General features: G+C 43.3%; 1 protein-coding gene across 1 annotated transcript; it reads left to right on the plus strand.

Moving 5' to 3' along the window:
• Positions 1–15,013: 15,013 nt before the first annotated feature.
• On the plus strand, positions 15,014–21,601 carry RHEX (regulator of hemoglobinization and erythroid cell expansion). Its single transcript, XM_067531690.1, has 5 exons — positions 15,014–15,085; positions 15,772–15,875; positions 17,748–17,855; positions 19,960–20,021; positions 20,869–21,601. Exons 1-5 carry the CDS (start codon positions 15,072–15,074, stop codon positions 21,073–21,075), a joined length of 495 nt encoding a protein of 164 aa, XP_067387791.1. The 5' UTR covers positions 15,014–15,071; the 3' UTR covers positions 21,076–21,601.
• The last annotated feature ends 65 nt before the right edge of the window (positions 21,602–21,666 follow it).

Below are 21,666 nucleotides of genomic sequence, written 5' to 3' on the forward strand. Positions count from 1 at the left end.
TCTCAAAATGTATGGGTTAGAATTTTCCTGCAAAATTTAGAGTGAACCAAACAAGGGGATCTTGAATTATGATACCCTGAAAGTAAAGCTGTTGAACACAGTTATAAAATCCTTCTCATTTTGTTTTGCCACTTTATAGTCAAGAAACGGAAAGAAGGAGAGAGAGAGAACTTACTTTACCGGTCTCTCCTTGTCCGAGAAGTGCAGCTTTAATTCTGCATCTCCTGGCCTGCTAACATTTGACAGTTTTATTTAACTCTAAAATTCTAGAATACTCTCAAACTTCTGGTATGTGACAAGAAATGCAACTTCACCTTAATTTTGGGGTAGGAATTGTATTCGCTTCAGGTCTTTAAGCAGAACTCTTATTACTGCAACCTCCAGTTTTCAATGCTTTGGATGGGAAATATGGGTTTTGATTTAGCCAAGTGCTTAAGCACATACATAACTTTAACTGCAATGGGAGTTAAGGGTGGGACTTTCCAAAAGATCCTCAGTAATATTTAGGTTCCTAACTCCCATTGAAATAAGTAGGAATTAGAAGCCTAAGCACTTTTGAGGATCTGGGCCTATGTGACTTAAGAGCACAAGTTCCAAATCCCAGCACAAGGGCTTAAGTGCTTTGCTGAATAGGGATGAACTTAATTAAGTGTGTACTTAGCATTTAGGGCTTTGTTGAACTGGGACCTAAATGCATTGCTGAATCAGACCACAGATGCTCGCCGTTGGCCATTAAGAAACTTAACCTGAATAATTCTGAATCTAAAACATTCTGGTAACCTTATCACACCACTCATAACTGACTGAGATGGACATGTTTGTCTGATTTATATTTTTGTTGATCTGTATCATTAGGGTAAAAAGAAAAGATAATGTAAGAAGTTGAAATGTCATACAAATGGTCGGGAGACCCACTGTGGGTTGCTGAGCTTCCAGAGGTAGCAAGGAAATGAACAAACAGTATATAAAAAGGATCAAAATACTCCATCATTTTGTTCATTTATACAGCAACCACAGGAAAATTTCAGTTACTTACAATATATAAAATGTATAAAAATACATTATTGGGAATTAATTAAACGTGTCAATAGGAAGAGCTGACGGATCCTCTGATTTATTGGTCAATTCTGTTGTTTTTCATAAATAATGGAATCATTGAATAGCGTTGAACCGACAATGCAAAGGGTTAGATACTACAGTTGTAGATGAATCATTTATTTGATTACAACCAGCATCATTTGGTGAATGTGATAAATAAATAAACACATACTTAGAATATATTTCTGTCAAGGTAAATGTAATGGGGCCGGGTGGTGTTTTCAAATTTCAATTTTGGTGAACATTTTTACCAAAATTTTGAATTCTGATAAAATAAACGGGAGAAAATATTTGCATATTTTTTCATGTTTCTGACCAGCTAATATATATTTTCAACTGTCCCATTTTCTCTAAAATACATAGCATAAACATACACTGTATGTGCAATATTGTGAATATATTGCACTTATCAGAGGGTTGTTCCATGCAAAACTATATATGATATGTTATGACTGTACGTCCGTGGATGAAATCTGTAGCCTGTGCTATGCAGAAGGCCAGACTATATGTTCATATTGGTCCCTGCTGGACTTGCAATCTATGGCCCCAATCCTGCAAACACTTATGCATGTACTTAACTTTACTATTGTGAATAGTCCCGTTAAGGACAATGGGACCTTTCACTCTAGCAATGCTAAGCATATGTACAAGTGTTTGCAGAATTGGCGTCTATGAATCTGTGACTCTAATAAGGTGCACAAAATTGTTAGATGCCCAAATCCCATTGAATTTCAACGGGATTTGGGTGCCTAACTGGTCTGAAAATTCCAGCCTGTGTAAATAATATACACATGATGTATTTATAGTCCTATAATAATCTGATGTAATCCATATATATGAAGAATATATTTTAGTTTATTCCATTTAATATAACAAATGCCTTTTGCATCCTTATCAAGATGTATTATACATATGAAATACACGTGTAATCCACATCAGTTCTGTGAATTTTACTTTACTCATTTTCAGTAAACTCTTTTACCGGTGCTCTCTTTCTGAGTGTGTATCCTATAGTTAAAGAACTGTCCGCATTGCCACTATTAATCCTGTCTCAGAGCTTTCACATCCTGACTGATTCAAGTTGTGTCTGGCTGGAATTTGCTGAAGAGGCTTTTTTCTTTACTTTTCAAATACAATTTTCATTTGCTAAACCTCTAACAAATTATGAAGCATGAGGAAGACTGGAGACCTTATGGCTGCAGGGTCTTTTCAAAAAACCGTGTTCTTCATTAAAATAGGGACCGTTCTGTAGCTAAATTTTCACTTATGGAGGCACCAGTTGTAGTTCTGTTTTGTTCCGATTTCCACTTACAGCAGGACTAAAACTCCTTCTGTTAAACAATTTATATACTGTTATTTACCCACCCAGTTGAGGTCAATTGCTCTTCAGAGGCTACTTGAATTTTCCAAGTAATTTTTTTGATTAATTATTCACTTATTTTTATATATAAAATCATTAAAAATTCCAAAATTTAGCATTGGTGTCCAAATGACTCTTGTCTTGAAAGATCTCAATTAATAAGTCATATACTGTTCAAATTTAGCACAGTACTTAAGATTAAATTGACCGCATAGGCAATTTTTTCCCAGGACAAATCAGTTTTCATACATTTAAAGTGTAGCTTCATTTGGAAATGTGACTGTGCAATAAAAGGTACCTCAGCCTTTTGCTTCCCCTGAGTGTATTCAGTCTCCCAGGCTGACTTCAATGCAAAAAAAGGAGCCAAATCCTCTGCTGGTGTTAATTGGCTCAAATGAAAGTAGGCTAGTTAATACCAGTGGGGGATCTGGCCCTAAGTTTTTGCTGCTTTAAATCCTGAAACCAGTGGGAGTTTTTCCATCGAATGGGCTTTGGTTGCACCCTTTTACTCTTGTTAGCTCTGCTGAACCAACGCAGCTCCAGGACAATGAGCTGTGGCTTCAGTTCCATCTTGCTCACCATCATCAGCTCTGTTCACTAACGGATTGTCTGCATCAGGGATTTGTCCTGGTTACAGCCAAGGGTGTACACAGGCAAAGCGGCTCTAAGCTACAATTGGCACTGAAGCAGTATATCCTGTTTGCAGAAGTACAAATTATGGCTTGCGGTGTCTTATTCTGCTTGCCCCAGAGATTTGCACTTAGCTCTGCTGCACTAGTGGCGAGGCTCCCCAGGGAAGACGTAGCCTGAGTTCCAATCAGTTACACGTGTGCAAGAACAGTGAACTGGGTCATGTATGCGTCCCGGATGGTTGAATTTGGGCGGCAGAATGTTGATTTCTGGTGGTGATGTGTGAAATGGAAGGTTTGACTGTCACAACCTGAAAGTCTGCAGGGGCTGGCAGTTAAGCCGGCACATCTTTTTTTTCACTTACAAAGTGAGCACATTTCATGCAGAAAATGTGACACCTTTTACCTTCACATTCCAGAGCAGAATCACTCTCTAAGTAGCACAGAGTTTCAAAGGGCATCAAACAAATTGCTACAATTCATCCAACAAATATACCATGATAAAATGAGATCCATGTATTGCCAGCAAACATCTAATAGCAACAAGAAAGGTATCGAGCTTGTGAGTTTGAATGTATTAGGCAGATTTTCAAAAGGGCTTGGGGCCAGGTTTTGAAGTGCTTAGCACCCCCAAAGGGAGCCGGATTTCCAAAAGACCTCAGCACCCAACATGCTGAGCTGTTCTGAAAATCTGGCTCTTATTTAGGTACCTAAATGGGTGCAGAGCTCTTACAAAAATCTGGTCCAGTGTGTGTTATGTGCAAATGTCTGAGAAAGGCAACCATAGCGCTCTATAATTGTTGTATGCATTCTTTCTTTTTTAAAATATGTGTAAGTTTGTTCACTGGACAACTTAGTTTAACAAACAATTAATTGGAATGGTAGGAGCGTTCCATTCTGAAGTTAAGGCCACTCCAAGCAAACTCTAGACGCAAAGGGCCAGATTCGGATGTTAGTTACTCCTGCACAAATCTGGAGTAATTCTGCTGACTTCAGTGGAGTTACTCTAGATTTACACTAGTATAATTGAGAATACAATGTGGTCCCAAACTGCTTGTTTTAGATAATTACAGCACATGTCTGTAATGGGGAGCTTGTGATCATTTTGGAAGAAAGAATATTTCATGTAAATTACCAAGCTACTTGACCACAGAACCCATTCAAATCACTGATCAGTGTTCCTCAAGTGATAAACGTTCTGGCAGAGCTGAATCCAGCTGCTGAAATAAAGGGGAATTCGGGTCAGAGAAAAGGAAATGGAGAAAAAACCCAGTATGGCAAAATTCAAAGGCAATTCTCATTTAAGATTCTAACTCCTCTTGCTGTGCCTAGGGAATCACAACTCCATCCTTTATCTGGAAATCTGCATGCTGAAATGATTAGCTGGAATGGATAGTGTTGACTCAGAACATACTTGTTTTTCAGGACTTGTGTCCAATCACTTCCAATTTTTATATGGAACAGGGGAAGGCCTCTAAGTCTTGAGGATCAACATAGTTTATCTCCTTGGCCTAAAATGGTAATGTCGTAGGGTCTCATTCAAGAGTCAGCATGCCATGTGCTGTGCTAGGTCTGTGCAAACATTTGTTAAAAAGAGAGTCCTTGCAATCGAGGTTCTCATCACACCAGACTGAACAGGGTTCTAAAAAGCCTGGGGAGCAGATCCCACACTAATGCCAGGCCAGCAAAGCTTTGCTGTGATTAAGTAACTTTCTGAGTATTTAAGGATATTAACGAACATTATTGTTTGCAGAGAAGTACCTGACTTTTTGAACCAGGACTGAACAGCATGGTGGCAGAAATTCAGTCGTTTTTTATATTCATTAATTAAATAGAAGGATTAAAGATTCATGATGCCCTAATTAACTGTAATTAGTGCAAAGTTAGTGTATGAGCAGCTACAGTTTCATTTAAAAGGCGAAGGATGGTTCAGATACTACCATGATGGGCACGATTTAGCTTGACTAGATGGGAAGAGAAGAGAAGCTAACGGATAAGACCAGAAGTTAGGAGATCTGATTCTTTCCTCTCTCCATACACTTTCCAAGTGACTCAGGGCCTGATCTTGCCAAATGCTGCATGTCCCTCACAAGGTGCTGAGCAGCTATGGGAGCTGAAGGAACTCAGCTCTCAGGATATGGCCCTTCACCTCTCTGTGCCTCCGTTTCTCCATCTGTAAAATGGGTGTAATAACACCACCCTACCTCACAGGGGACTGTGAGACTTGCTAATGCTTTAGAGTGCTCTGAGAGCCTGGGATGGAGTGCTACAGAAACGCTAAGGATGATTATGAATATTGTTATTTAAAAGCCAGCAGGTTCCTGTGGGCTGGCACGAGCTGAGGAGCCGAGTAGAGGAGTGAGAAGATCAGTCACACTGCAATGTCCCGAGGACCCAGAGCACAACGCCTGGGAGAAGCTGCAGTGCAGATAAGAAGGAATACAGTGTCTCATCCTCCTAGGCTCTCAGGGGGATATCAGCGAGAAGCACCAGAGCTGAGCAGCCATTCGACAAAGCAGGGGAAATAGAATATCGTCTGTCACGATGCTGGGACAGCCAGAGAATAACACTGAGTTTTATGGGTGTAGGGGCAGTGTCATGCTCTTAAATGTCATATGACTGCTCTCCAGTGGTCAGATTGTTCAGCCATCCTTCACTCCAGTCTATTACAGGACACAGAGCTCATCTGTTTAGGTTCTCATACTGGTCTCATCACTATCGTGTCTTCATTGCTGCTTCTGTCCGTCAGAACTAAGCATTTTAGGAGAAACTTGCAAGCCGTGGGGCCTGATTCTCTGGAGCCCTGCCCCTTGGGCCCGATTCTTGTTGCACTAAGGATCCTTCACACTGCTCTGCCAGTGTAAAGGGGCCTTAAACACTCTATCACCAGAGGTCAGCTCTGTCCCTGAGGGCATTATGCACAGGGTACATCTATCTGACAATCACGAGGTACAATTGCAGCTTGCCCAAGCTAGTTTGAATCTTGCTAGCTTGTCTCTCTCACCGATAGCAGTTGGTCCAGTAAAAGAAATCCCTCGCTCCCCCTTGTCCCTGGGCAATTACGTGGTGGCGAGCCTGCGTTGACGCCTATGCCTGTAATACAGACGTGCCCACAAAGGCTTTCTCTGGAATGTCGTGCCACTGAGAACAAGGCTGGAGGTTTGCTCCCCGAGGCGGACATCAGTGAGCACACAAGTCTTACCCCCATGCTGGTAGGAGGCAGCGTGCATGGAAAGCTTTGCCCTGCTGCTGCTCTCACGGTCCCCGACTAGGAGCTAAAGGAAGGACTCAGTCCTCCAGAGCTGTCAGTCTGCCATCTCCAACACCAAATCCAGCGGTTCAAACAGTATTTAATGGATGCTAAACCCCACCACTGACACATCTGTCTTCTTGGAAAATCAGCTGATACCGACAAACACATCAGCTCTGACCATGCTCCAGAAAAAGGCTGCAATGGACCAGAGGTGATTGAATCGGTCTCCTCCTACTTAAATGTCTGTGTCTGCTTCCCTGACATACCAAATTGTGCAGTTTATCACTCCCCGCCTGGCTCGCTTCCTGCCTGTTCGATCAGATAGGCTCAGTCAGCCCTGCTACGGTTTCTCTTGGGTTGTTGCCCTACAGAATGATCTTAGCTGAATGCAATGGTTTCTCTGGTGCTTGTGAACACCATGGTGTGTGGGTCTTGTCTTTACCGCTTTTCCTGTCAGAGAGATGCTCCTGAGTCTATGGGTGTGACATCCAACACCGACAGCAGGTAAAACCACAGGAGTGGAGTTAGGAGATCTAGGCTCTACTCCCGTCTCTGTCACTGGCTCACTGTGGGCAAGACACTTCACCCCCTCTGTGAAGCACTAGAGTTGTGCTGATTTACACCACCTGGAGCTCTGACCCTCTATATACAGAGCCTTAGAAATCCAAGCTTTGCCATGGCGTGTGTCAAAAGACGCCAGCTGTAAGGGATAGCCTGGAGGGAATCACAGCCACACCTGCAAGGGCTGTAAGTTCCCTTGTGTTTCTTGTACTGAACATTAGAAGAAATAGGCATGTCTGTGTTTGGACAGTTATTTTTTCCTTTCATCCATTCAATCTATTTTAAAACGCTGTGACAGAGCCTCTTGGGAAAAAAGCATATTTGTGGCACCTTGTATGCACGCTAATGTGCCGCAGCATCTGGTACAATTTTCTGTTGTTGTGGACACTTTGCGGTTTGAAAACCTGGTGGGCCAGACCCTTAGCTGATGTGAATTGATGTGATTTTGCTGACTTCAAGGAAGCTCCGTTGATTGGGGATCTCGTCCTTTTGGTGACTTTGCTGGGACGAGGTGCTCAATTAACAGCAGCCCTGGAGAGCAAAATCCTCTCCCTATCCACAGAAGAGGTGAAGCATGAGCAGCCTTCCCCATATTGCCCCGCCCAGATGCCTCAGTCCAGCATTGCAGACAGCTTCTCCAGGGCCCAGCAGTCTTTGGCCTCCCCGCTGAGACTGCCAATAAAGAGGCCAATTAGTGCCAGCTGTGGCGGTGAATATTTAATGTATTCACTCCGCTGGACGGAGGCCTCTAACTCTCCTCCCAGTGGTCCTTCAACAGCCCCTGTGGTGGTCACTGCTGGGCTGGCCTGGTGGCAGTTTGAAAGAAGGGCTGTGCTGTTAGGTTCTGTGATGGATAAGTGGCTGAGATTTGGGAGTGATGGGTGCCTGAATGCTGGCATGCTACTCACAAAGGCGTCCATGACCACAACGCAGCCGATTCTGCAACCTTTAAGTACCAGTGGCACTTATTCACACGAGCAGCCCTGCCGGTAGGACCACTCATGGAGTAAATTACTTAACGTTCTGGACTAGATCTTCAGTTAGAGTCAAAGTAATTCTGCCGCGTCGGAAAGGCAGCGTGGCCCAGTGGTTAGCACAATGGAAGGTGACTCAGGACACCTGAGTTTGGAGTTCTGTGTCTGGCTCTCCTAGGAGGCTTTAAATGGCTCAGACATGGGTCCTATTCCCAGCTCTGCTACTGCCCCTGCTGCGTGACCATGGGTGAATCACTTCCCCTCTCTCTGCCTGTTTCCCCACACACCTTTCGTCTGTTTTGTTTATGCACGCTGTGAGTTCTCTGAGGCTGTGGCAGATAATAGGGCCCCAATCTTGCTTGAGGCCTCTGGGAGCTACTGGATGATGATGATAAACAACAGGCTGATTTACACTAGCTGAACATCTCTGTGTATGAGCACAGCTGGCAGATTTCAGCCCATAAAAAGGCCAGTTATTTCCCAGAGCAAGAAAGATGGACACGCACCATAGGCTTGAAGAGCCATCAGTCCATTGCATTTAACTGTACAGCTACAACTCCACCCAGCCCAGGAGAAACTGTCTCAAGCTCTTCTCTGCTAGCTTGAGAAGACGGCAGCAACACAAGGAGGGGCGGGAGGGTGCAGGGTCTCACAAGGGCTGTTTATTCAACCAGGGAACATGTATAAAGCTAGCAGCCCCCGTGGAGATGTCTGATCAGCAGCCACTTCCTGCTGCCGTTACACAGTTACAGTATTTTTTTTAATCAGTGGTCTGATCTTCAGCTGCACAAATTGCCCTCCCACACCCCAAGGGGAAGGGAATTGCTTCACAGGACCAATGGAGGGACTAAAGCACAAACCAGTGCAATTTATGTAAGTGGATTTAACGCTGACAGCCTTGGACACTGCCGCCTCATTATCTACAAGACAGGTTTGGCAAAAGGCAACAGGAAAACTGCCCTTCGATTCGAACCTGGGGAGTTCAGGGCTCATCAATCCTTGGCCTTTTTGGCCAGCTGGTCTGCCATTTACTGCAGTGGATACGACCTGGCTGAGACCTACAAAACTCATTTCATGTGAGACACTAAACAGTCAGGAACTAGCTTTTGGCCCCTACTACTTAGAGCTGGTTGAAAATTTTCAACTGAATTTTTCCATAGGAAAATGTGGCTTTCATCCAAGTTTTCTGTGGGAAATATCAGTGGCTGATTCCATTTTTTTAATTTTCTGTGCAGAAAAGTCTAAATGAACATGTTTATTTTGAATGGATGGTTCAAGTCCAAATGTTGACTCAAAATGATTTTGTTTTGAATCAACCGTGCAAGTCAACAAAAAAAAAAAATATTTCTGAAATACATTGTTTTGAATTTTTCATTTTGTGGAAGTGTTTGATATTTGGATTTTTTTTCTTCAGCCTGCTTCAGGATGAAAACGAATGCTGGAATATTTGACCTTCTTGTAGGGTGGAAAATTTGTTTTCCTACCAGTTCTGCTACCAGCCTGGGCTGGATTTGAACCTCTTATCTTCTCAGTCTAGACCTCTGACTAGTTCCTACACCATGCTCATCAGAGAGGAGGGATGTGCGATAGAGATAGGATGGCCTTGTGGTTAAAACACCACACGGAGATTTGGGGTCCATCCATGGCTCTGCTACAGACTCAGTATGTGATGTTGGGCAAAGCATTTAATCTCACTTTTGGGCTCAGTTCCCCATCTGCAAAATGGGCAGAATAATCCTTCCTTTCTTCTATCTTTTGTCTGTCTTCTCTAGTTAGACTGTAAGTTCTTCAGCACAGGGACTGTTCCCTAGTATGTGTATGTACAGCACCTAGGACAATGAGGCCCTTTTCTCAGTTGAGGCCTTTTGGGACTACTACTATTAGTAGTAATAATAAATGCTTTTCATTATGGCATCTGACCTGCCAATGGAAGGTCCTGTACTCCATGGCCAATCGTCTGCACCACTCAGCCCCTAATTGTGGTTTGAATTCAGTGTCTATAAATGCTACAGATTAAGTGCACAGTGGGGTTTGGTTGATCCTATGCAGCCTTTCAACAAAGCAAATTCACTACCACTGACCCTAGCTCCTGCGCTTTACAAAGAGAGGTGAGAATCATTATCCACGTTTATCATGATCCCCATTAAAGTCTACACACGCTGCGTTTTCTGCACTGGGCGTTTAGAATGCATTGGTTAGCACCTGTTAGTTAGCTCATACGTTCTTAACAGCATGCCTTGAAATCCCCATCTAGACAAAACTCAGGTGGGACTTACATGGTGTCTAGCCCTCTCAGACTGGAACGGAATGTGCAGGGGTGATGAACCTGGGACATCCTACTGGCTCAGCAGAGCTAAAGGAAAACGAACGTGCTCGAGGCCTGAATGCCCCATGTAAAACACAAGCAGTTTCACTTGCAGTGCTCCGTTGGATTCAAGCTGCTGGAACGTTGTGTCTGGCCTTGAAAGCAAAGTGGCTGGTAATAAGGGCAAGTTTTGGCTCTACGTGTGCATAGAAGTCCCTTCCAGTTCAGCAAAACACTTAAATGCATGCTTAACTCTAGGCATATGCTTAAGCACTTTCCTGAATTGAGGCCTGATCCAAAGATTACTGACGTCAGTAGAGTCTTTCCAGTGATTTCAGCAGGCTTTGGGTCAGGCACATATCCCTTGATTCCTACATTCAATGGACATTAGTAGTACAAGTTCCTTGCAAATCCTTGATTTCAATGGGGCATCTTCCTTGAGTCGGAACAATGGACAGGAAAAAAGGCTTCAGAAGATCTGCAGTGTTAATATGCTGGGAGGAGGGTGGTGGGGACAGAAGTAACATAATAAGCAAAGCAAGTGCAGCTGCAGTCAGTATCTCATTAGGTTTTATCTTTAAAATATATATTTAAATACATTTTTAAAGTAATCTCTTCTATCTAACTTTAACCATGTAAACATAGAAGACGCCTGCTACTGAATTTTGGATTTGGGTCTTTCTCTGCAATTTCCTTTTGCATCAACTCATTTTTCAGATTGCTATCTGCTTCAGCATCATCTCCTACACCGCAGTAGGAAATGAACTATTTAAGAATGACAGCCAGCTAAGAAGGATACTTCGGAGGATGTATCAGTTCAATAGGGGAGGTGAAAAAAATCCAGCAAGAAATGGACTTCTAGTCTTGTAGTGGCCTAACTTTTCGGGTAAGTAAAATTATATGGAAGGCGGATTCAGAGGGAAGTTGAATGGGATTCTTGAGAAATGTTTTGTTGAGCAACTCTCAGAACTCTCTTCTGGGATCAAAATAGAAAATCACTTTCTAATCCACACTGCAGATTGTGCCGCTGTCTGTCTATTGCATTTGTAAGGTTCCTCTCATCCTGGTATTTAAACCCTGGATACAGATATCTATGTATATAGACATTTGTTATTAGTAATTATACATAAGCATTTATTTCATTTTGTTTATTCAATCATTGTATAGCATGTATCTAAAACTGAACATGTCCTTACACAATTGAAAGCACACATTGCAAATTAAGTCTGGCTTCTAAACCTTAGTTATAAAGTTGAATTCTGTTGGATGTTATGGCCAAAAGTTTCACGCAAAGGGCCCCAGGTCAGCCAGGCATATGTTTAGCTTTAACCGTATGCCTAAGTCCCACTAACTTGAATGGGAGTTGAGCATTAGCTTCAAGTTAAGCACATGTTTTATGGCCGGGGTGTTCAAAGGAATATAAGGGAATTGGGTACTCGATTCCCATTAATTTCCAATGGGATTTGGGTACCTAATTAGCTTAGGCCCTTAAATCCATGCGTAGGACTTAAATAAAAGAAGTCTGAATTTTCAGAGGTGTTGAGTGCCCACAAATGCCACCGGGAGCTGCCGGTGCTCAGCATGTCGAAAATCCAACTTCCTATATTTAGGTGCCTAAAGACGGGCTCAGGCGCCTAATTCTAGGTACTCATAGCCTGCGGCTTTTATTAATGACTTCATCTCTTTTATATTGTATTTATCAAATGCTTTTTGGGGGCATTTTTTCAAAAAATAAACGGGATAAAATGATCAAGAATGAATTTTAGACTATTACTATTATTAATGATGATGAATTATTGGATTGCAGTGGGTTCCGGTCAGGAATCAGGGACCATTGAGAAGAGCACAGTAGATATAAACACACATGTGGGGTCATGTCTCTGCTTCTCTCATGCAAATGACTATTTTAGTTATTAAGTAAAACGTAGCCAGTGAGGTGTACAGAGAGTGCAATGATTAGGGTATCCAATTGTGGGTTAAAATCCAATAGAACTCCATCGAAGCAAACCTTGTAGAACTGGTCTTTGTAACATATACACTGGAAAGACCTCACAAAATTTCCCTATATTTCAGTTCTGGGAATGGTTGGCAGATGTGGCCAAGACAGCCTAGAGATTTCCCGCATGTTCTGGGAGCTCATACCCAGGATCACAGAGCTTTGGAGGGTGTCGTGTTTTGCTAAAACTCATGGAAAACCATCAACTCCACATGAGCTCAGAGGCCCCAATTCGGAAAAACATCTCTCTTCAGAGAGTGCTATTGGAGGCAACGGAACTTGAGCAAATGGCTCCAGCTAAGTGCATGCTTCCGTGCTTTCCTGATCGGGTGCCTCTGAGCCTGGGTGGACAGACAAGCTAGTGGGGCTCACATTAGCATGCTAAAAATAACTATATAAACCGTGCTTTAAAGTTGTGGCTCAGGCTCTGGAGCCTGGGGTGGGGTGGGCTTCAGAGCCCAAGCTCCAGCCTGAGCCGCGCCATCAAAGTGCTGTCTACGTAGCTATTTTGAGAACTCTAGCGTGAACCCCCGTCGTGCGAAGCTGTTGACCCAAGCCGGGAGGCTTGCTGCTGCAGATGTACCCCAGAATGCCCCAGAGCCGCACGGCATCGATCAATGCACGTGCATTCTATGGGCTCCCCAACCACTGCAAAGCCAAATGAGCCATTTTTAAAAATAACCAAAAATTGCACAACATTCTGCAAATTCTCTCGTGCATCATCCGGAGAAAAGCTTGCTTGGTTTGTCATCGCTTCACGCAGCTGAAAATTAGCAACTGGGTCTTCACTGCCTCATTTGCAATGGCTAATGATGGGCCTTAATCACACAATTGACCCACCAAAGTCAGTGGGGCTGCTTGTGGGACTAAGGGCTACTCATGTGAGTAGAGGGTGCTGAATGGAGCTCTGGGTTTGCAGCTAACAATCTACATGAGTGAGGCTGCATTTGCTGTGCTTTGAGATTAATGGATGCAAAGCACGGGGTAAGAGCTCTGTATTATTATTCTTTACTGTTACTGAATAACTTTGGGCCCAACCTGCACCATTTGGCCCAAGCATTGAGAGATGCTGAACCCCTGCAGTTATAATTTTATCCCTACTGAAGTCAATAGAAATTGCGGCTGCTCTGCACCTTTTAGGACCCATAGAGAAACATACGCTTGGGAATGACACTGATGTTCTTTGCAATCAGAAGTACCGTTTAAGTAAGAAGAATCTGTCATTCAGCGGGACCACAATTTTCAGTCCACAGAGCAGACGTGAGCTTTGCATGGAATATGTGCCACCTAGCCAAATAATGTGAAACTGGGATAAGAAGCAGTTTTCTCGTTCATTTATGAACCTCTTGTTATATGCTATGTAGCGAATCCCTTATCAAAACCTCATCCTGCTCCAGAGCCAGATATGCTGGGTAGAGAGTGTGAGATAGCTGCTGTCTAGTGGAGGTAGACACTAAAGGACAGGGAAATAAAATTATTATTTACAGTTCTGTATTATCTGTGAGAAGGTTTTATTAAGCACCTGTCACTGCCAGCCTGTATGATAAAGTAGAATTTTGCTTTCCCCTCTAAAACATTTTTGTGGTAGTGGCACATATAAATTAAATTCCGGTAAGGCAAAGCATATGGGAAATAACTGCATGGATCAACAACAGGAGGGGCCGCTACAACACCAAACAGGCGGGATACATATCTGCATTCCTATCCGGCCTACAACTAGATTACCCTCCCAGGTCTTGAGCCAAGTCCCACTGAAGTCAATGGAAAACCTCCTCTAGAAGCCAAAGGGAGTTGTATTGTCCCCTCGGTGATCCCAGAGCAACCTGATGATGTTCAGTGAGTTGGTCACCCAAATGGAGAATTTGTCAGATAGGTCCAAGAACAACTCTTCATAAAAGATATGCCATGAATTAGAAGTAAGATAAAGGCCCTTTATTTGTTTATTTTCCTACAAATTAATTTTTGCAGCTTTGGAAAAGTCCTGCCAGGCTGACTCCTCTGTGTTGAAGCCCCTGTAGAAACCTCCTGGGCAAGATCCTTGGTTGGTGGAAATCGGCATTAAAGTCAATGGAGCTGCGCCGAGGTCTGGCCTAATGACTATAATGTCTCTTCCTAACCCTACTTCTTCCCTCATTTCCAGCACACAGTCCGTTCCATTGCTCTCTTTCTATCCCCTTGCCATTCGGTTTATGGTAATGCAGTATCAGCTTCTTTTCTTTGTTGCATCATTCTGCTTAGACGATTGCATTTTTTCTCCATCAGTTCTTTATCGAAGCTGGCTGTGAAGCATCATCCACTCAAGTCCGTATAAGGTTCAGTGCATGGTAAGAACGCCTTAGCAGAACCAATATTTGCCCCAGTCCCACAGCTAGCATTAATTGGCCCCCTTGTTGGGAGCTGATTTTGGGGGGCAGGAGGTAGGGAAGCCCATGCGGTATTGCATGATTTTGATTGACATCTCTGTGGCTCAGGGCATCTCCAGGGGAATGAAAGCCAGGAAGAGTGTGCAATAGACAGCCTGAGATGCACAGGAAGGATCTTTGTCTTGTGGTGAGAGCATGGGACTGGGAGTGATCTGTGCTGGGTTCCATTCCTGGCTCAACTACTGAGCCCTTGTGTCACTCTGGGCAAGCTCAATCAGCCTCCCTGTGCCTGAGTTTCCCCGCTAGAATGCAGTGTAGAAGTGCCAAGTATTATTATTCTTTGTTTTATTGGCGCCTGGGGGACCCACCCATGTTCCTTTGTGTGTTAATCTGGCCCTGAAGACACTGCAGCCTATCATTCTTGCTATTAGGTCCCCAGATATCCTTGCCCTGTCTCTCTTCCTCTCTCCTTAGAAACCATCTGCAATTTGTCCAGGATTTGTAGTGCCTGTGGAGACACTTTGCTGGTAGGATGACTGATTGCAGGTAGGCGCTGCATAAAACTTCTCTTCCCTTTAGCGCTCCCAACCGCAGTACAGAGAGCAGTGGACAGTGTGGCATGTTATAGGGAGCTACTTGTTATAAAAGGGAGTTGATGTCAATTTCCCATGGAGTTGGGTGGTTGATCTTCTCCCTGTAGCCAGATCTGTAGGGACTAGATGGGCTCCAGATTTTGCATGGACCAAAATCCAAGGATGTCCAGTTCTAATGGGTTTGGACTCCTCTCTGCTTATTTTTTTTAAAATCTCATTTTGGGCAACTATATATTCCTGCTGGACAACCAGGTCTGATAGTCAGTCAGTTAGGCCAAGATTTTCAAAAGTGACTAGTGATTTAGGGCATCTCCATTTTTTAGGAGCCCAACTTCTATTCTATTCTATGTAGATTCTTATACCACACTCATCACCATCGTGTTTGGATGCCTTCCTACTTGAAATTCCTTAAAGGGACCTGATTTTTCAGACTGTGCAGAGCACCCAAAATCAGATTGAGTTAGTTTTTCTCAAGTTGGACACCCAAACACTTGGCAACCTCAAACCACTGGTCACTCTTGAAAATGTTGGCCAAAGTCTTTGGGAAATCACCTTTAAAACAACATCCTAGTCTGAAACCATGTCAGCCCATCAGCACTTGAAAGATCTAACATAACCTGATTATTTTCTCTCCCTTAGCCAATGTCCTTATTGGTGGATAACCATTCTCGTCTCACCTGTGACTTCTGCCTTGTATGTTCTTCTCCTAGTAGTGTTTTACATCAAGCTCAGCAGGAAAATAGGTAATTTACTCTCTGATTGGTTTCATTTATAATGTGTCCCTATTCATCTCCGGTGTGTATCCACTTAAGTGAATGGAATGAATTTGGCTCAAGATCTTGGCTTATTAAGGAGAACAGACTGCTCAGTTGCAGATAGCTAGTCCTGGTTCATGAATTGCCCAAGGGCTCTGGGAAGAGAATGAATAAGAGTCCTTTTTAAACGAGTTCCGATGCGCTTTGTGAAACAGATGGATCAGCTCCGTGGAAGGTGTAAATCGTAGTGCCATTGAAGTCACGCACGGAAGTCAATGGAGCTGTTCTGATTTACACTAGCTGAAGTCTCGGCCCGATATGGGTACAATGCAAGCCAGCGGGGCCTACACAAGTAATCTATTTTGGGGTTAAAAAGCGAATAGTGGCGGGAGTTAAAGAATCAGCGTTTACATGGTTTTTCTGCAGTCTAGCCTGCCTATGTGCAGCACAGCAAGATTACAATAGAGCACTGTGAATATGTCTACCCTGTAGCGAGGGAGGTGTGATTTCCAGCTCAGAGAGACGTCTGGCTCTAGTTCCGCTTGAGCTAGCGCCTAAAAATAGCAGCGTGATGGCGGCAGCACTGCATCAGGCTAGGCACCCATGTACAATCCCGCCTGATCACCTGGGCATGTAGTTGGGCAGCCACTCTGCTAGTTTTAGGTGCCTGAGCAAGAATAGCTAGTGAGTGGATATCTATCCGAGCTGGGAATTACACCCCCCAGCTGTAGAGGTACCCTGGGTTTTCATCACATACATATGTAAGTAGGCTGAAATCCTGCTAGCCTTACTCACATGAGTAGACGCTCTTAGGTCAACAGGACAACTTACATGAGTAAGACAAGCAGAATTTGGCTCATAGCGTCAGCTGTCTAATAGAACATTAATATTCGAAATAGTATGTACTGGTCCATAATTACAGCTGTTTGAAAAATTGACCTTTCACTGGAAATTTCAACACTTCGAAATTATTTTCTCTTCCCAATCAGAATGAAAAGTCAGAAATACTTTTGCAGAAAGTGTGAAATGGGAAATTCCAAACATTTTTGAATCAGAAATGTTGAAATGGAAAATTCTGACACTTTTGATCAAAATGAAACAATTCAACATGTCAACATTTTATTGTGTTTGCTTCAAAACATTTTTTTCCTTTTGAATAGACATTTTAAAACACAAAAATGCCTCTTCATTTCAAAAAGTTGATTTGAAAGGTTTTTTTGTTTCAATTCTCCCTATTGGAAAGTGGGAAATTTTCATCTACATCAACATTTTCTTGTGTGAAACGTTGATTTTGATTAAACCGCATTTTCCAGTGAGAAACGTTTTCATACAAAAGCCCTTGCCAAGAACTGTAAGCATATAGTACATGTCCTGATCAGCCCTGTTGCCTAATCCGATCCTGTATTTGTATAGACGGAGGCTGGATGCACAGTGAGCCTTTCCCCACAAGGTATCTGAGCCCAAATATGACTTCGATCACAATTTGATAGTTTCAATAATTTCTCGCTTTCTCACCATTTCATTCACCTCAGAAATAAAATATCCCACTCCGAAGCTATGATGTTGTATAATATAAATGATTACTTCTGCTCAGGAGATGACATCACAGAAATGACAGGAGATGTTCTAGGACTGGGTTATAGTGCACTGGTCGATCTGTGTGTGACAGTCCCAGGAGCAGAATAACAGAGGTGCTGTGGGAGTGGATTGAGGGGTAGTGGCAGATCTGAAGGCAGAAAGAGGACCGAAATAGCTGGTGTGTACATGCCTAGTGATCAGCTCATGCCCTGAAGTGATAATCCTTGTCATGTTTTCTCTACAGTAGCAGGAGTAATGAGTAAATCTGACTTTCCATTTCAGACAATCATACCTGTAGTAAGCAGGTGAGCAGCAGCACTAATACAAAACCAGAACAACCCAACACACATCTGGAAGAAATGGAGGTTCTGCAAAAGCCAAGCGTCCGGGGTAAGATTGTATCTTTGGGGCCAAATAATCAGGTCTTGGCTCAATGAGTACAGCCTGCAAATCTTCAGATCTGTGCTTTGCATCAGGTGCTCAGCGGGTGAAATTGGCATAGCTTCATAGAGTTCAGTGGCACAACACCAGTTGAAAGCAGTTAAAAATGTGGCCTCAGGTTCTTGTCCCCGCAGACAGGTTCATTGGAAACATGAGGTCAGATTCACTGCTGCTTCTCTCTTATCGTGACACTTCCACCCGTGCTAAGGGAAAGTAAAATGTTACCCCTCTGGTGTGGTAGTGTGTTGCATGCATATTTTGCACTCTCCTTGCAAATGATGGCATAAGATGTGGACCCTGCATTCATACTTTGGTGTTGAGAAGGGGAAAAAACAATTAATTTTATTCTTTACACAATCCATTTGTCCTTAATGAGCAACAAAAACTGATTTTTTGCCAGGGATGAGCCTTTCTTCATGTGTTAACAGTAGAACTGGGCAGCAGCAAACACAGCCCAGCTTTAGGAAGGGGAATGAAGGACCTGTACAAGTGAGCTATGTCCATTTGCAATTCAAATCACCTCCTCTCTCCCCGTTCCATTTGAATTCTTCTCCATTCAGTCCCCAAGGCAAGTGGATAAGGGCCTGTGACGCCAGCACTCTTCATAGTTTATATTTTCATACTAGAGAATGTGATCATTCCCTGATCAATATTGTTGTTGTACAGTAATACCTCTTGTCACGCTGCAGGGTCGGGGAGGGGCGGGGGTGTGGGATGGCGTTTCACTGCACACATTGGGAAGGAGCATAAAAAAATCAGCATGAAAATCAAAATTTCAAATTGCCAATTAAAAATCAGCCATAACACTGCAGAACTGGAATATATTAAGGGCCTGGTTCTCATTTCTGTTACGGGTTTGTCTATGCATAGAGTTACTCAGGGACTTCCCTAATCAATCTGGTTAATCTAAACAGGAGCAAGACATCCACACATGGAATAGACAAACCCGAAGGCCCGTTTACACCACCTCTGGCAGTATAAGAATGGGGAACTCTGTCCTGGAAAGCATTGACCATGAAAATGATTCGGGGGTTATGGTGGATGGTCAGTGGAACATGAATTCCCACTGTCATGCTGTGGCCAAAAGAGCTAATGTGATCCTGGGAGGCCTAAACAGGGAAATTTCGAGTAGGAGTCTCTTTATTTGGCCCTGCTGTGACCACGGTTGGGATACTGTGTCCTGTTCTGGTGCCCACAATTTAAGAGGGATGTTGATAAACTGGACCGTGCTCAGAGAAGAGCCGTGAGAATGAACAGAGGATTAGAAAACATGCCTTATAGTGACTGGCTCAAAGAGCACAATCTCTTTAGCGTCGCAAAGAGAAGGTGAAGGTGTAATTTGCCTGCAGTCTGGAAGTCTCTCCTTGGGGAACAAATATTAAATAACGGGCTCTTCAGTCTAGTAGGGAAAGCTAGAACATGATCCGGTAGCTGGAAATTGAAGCTAGCCAAACTGAAACTGGAAATAAGGTGTGAAAGTTTGATGGTGAGAATAATTAAACGTTGGAACAACTTACCGAGCGTTGTGGTAGCTTCACCGTCAGTGACAGTTTTTAAATCAAGATTGGATGTTTTTCTAAAATAGATGCTTTAGGAATTATTTTGAAGAAGTTCAGCGGCCTATGTCATACGGGCAGTGCCTTCTGGCCTGAGAATCTATAAAGGGGCCATATGCCTATTTTAAGACCCCTTTACAATGCCATAGTGGTGTAAAGAGGCATTAGTGTAAATGAGAATCACGCCCTAACAATTAAAGGGCCCATCCCTGCCCCCCACTGAAGGTAATGGGAGATTTGCCAAGAAATTAAGATAGCAGAATTGGGCCCCATTTTGGACTCAGGTTAATCATTTCGACTTGAACCCACAAGAGACAAGGACATGGAATTGGGAGTTATTGTTTGAGAGATGATGCTATGTGCATAGTCAAACACCAACCGAGAGAGAGACCCTTTGTCTATCTACTGCTAAACCCCCTTCCTGTTCATCTCTTCTCCCTGCCCATTCTCTGTCTGATCGCTATTAGAGGTACAAATGTTTACACCCTTTTTTTAAGGTGGCAGAAAATCTTCCTCGGACAGCTCCGAGAGCTCAGACAGCAGCCCTTCCTCCAGGCAGGTAATGGAATTGCACCAACCTCATTATTATTATTATCATCAATTAATATTATTTAGTATGTTCATGTTGTAGACCCTGAACCAGGTCTAGGCCCCATTTTACTAGTTGCTGCCGTCCATACACTTGAGACTAGATTTCCCAAGAGCTGAGCGGCATCCAGCATGATGAACTCCCCTGAAAATCTCCCCATGTGTCTCATGCATAAACAGGAGCTGAACTCTCTTGGAAATTTGGCCTATAGTAAGAGACAGACCCTGTCCCACAGGACTTCAGCCTAACTCGCAGCTTCTACACCATTCCACAGACTGTCAAGGGAAAGGACATGGGTATTGAAAGAGAAGACAGATAACATGGGGGTGGGAATATTGCAGAGAGTACAGATGGCCAGATTTGATGACACCACGTGCTTTTTTTTTTTCCCGGTCCTACTGATTGATGTCCTGCCCAGGTTTACACTTGGGACATTGGCTCAAATGACTGTGCTTGGGCCATCAGTGATCTGCAGAGCACTTCCTGGTTAAAGGGTGGAAACATAACAGAAACAAGCAGTGGAGGACTGAGGTGCTGGGGTGGAGAGGGTGTCAATAAAAACATGCCCATTACCTGAATTTTAGGGCTACTCAGATCTGAAATCACTAAGATCTGCATGACAGGTGTTCTCTGTAGTAGGCAAGTGTGTCGGACCATAGAGAAATGTACACACAAGTGGGATTTGTGTAGTGATCTTAGAGATTGTCTGAAGTCTTATGACCCCAAAGTGTGCCATCCCACTATCCTTGAACCAGAACTCATAATGCCCAGGGCGAAGAATAGACTGAATTCTCGGTTTTTATTTCCCATACACTAGTGTCCTCTCTCAGAAAAAGGGATTGATTACACAACCCTCGTCTTCCAAGCCCCGGGTTGCAGCGCAAGCGCTTCAGGAGACTATGAGAACATGAAGATGGGAGCAGACTATGTCAATGTGGATCCCAAAAAAAGGAAAGTGGATTTCTGGACTTGCTCAAGCCCTGTAGATCCCAATCCAGTGGAATATACCGAAGTGAAATTGTGATCATCAAGAAGCTACTAACCAAGCAGTGATCTGTGCTTAATCCAGTATCCTATATCCTGTCTCTGCGCATTCCACCTTGGCCACTGTCAAACTGTTCATATAGGTACGTTCCTCCTAATCCTCGTCAATTAGTGGCTGTCATATCTTGAAGCATAAAGCTTTATATTCCTTGTAACATTTTATTCTGCCTAATGTAACTGGGCATGTTCTTGTTATCCATACAAAGGTCTCTTCCTTTCTGAATCCTACTAAGTTCTTGGCGGTGATGATACAATGCCGCAGTGGGTTCCACTAGTTATTCAAACTTGTGTAAAATCAGCAATTCCTTTTCTCAGTGTTAAATGTGCACTTCAGTTTCAGTGGCTTCACATTGTTCTCATATTATGAAAGGGAGTAATTAAGAACACCTGAATAATAAAATACACGTGCCTGGGCCAGATCCGCAGCTGGTGTAAACCCCAATTCAACTTCAATTGAGCTGGCCCTTTAATTTAACTTGTGTTTTATTTGCTGATATTCATTAATAAAAATCCCAGCCTTTAAAATGCTTAAATATATTTCCTGGATCTCCTTGTCTTTTCCCTTGACAGA

The sequence above is a fragment of the Emydura macquarii genome, unplaced genomic scaffold (genome assembly GCF_026122565.2).
Source record: "Emydura macquarii macquarii isolate MOO-44397 ecotype Brisbane River unplaced genomic scaffold, CSIRO-AGI_Emac_v2 contig_3220, whole genome shotgun sequence".
NCBI lineage: Eukaryota > Metazoa > Chordata > Testudines > Chelidae > Emydura > Emydura macquarii.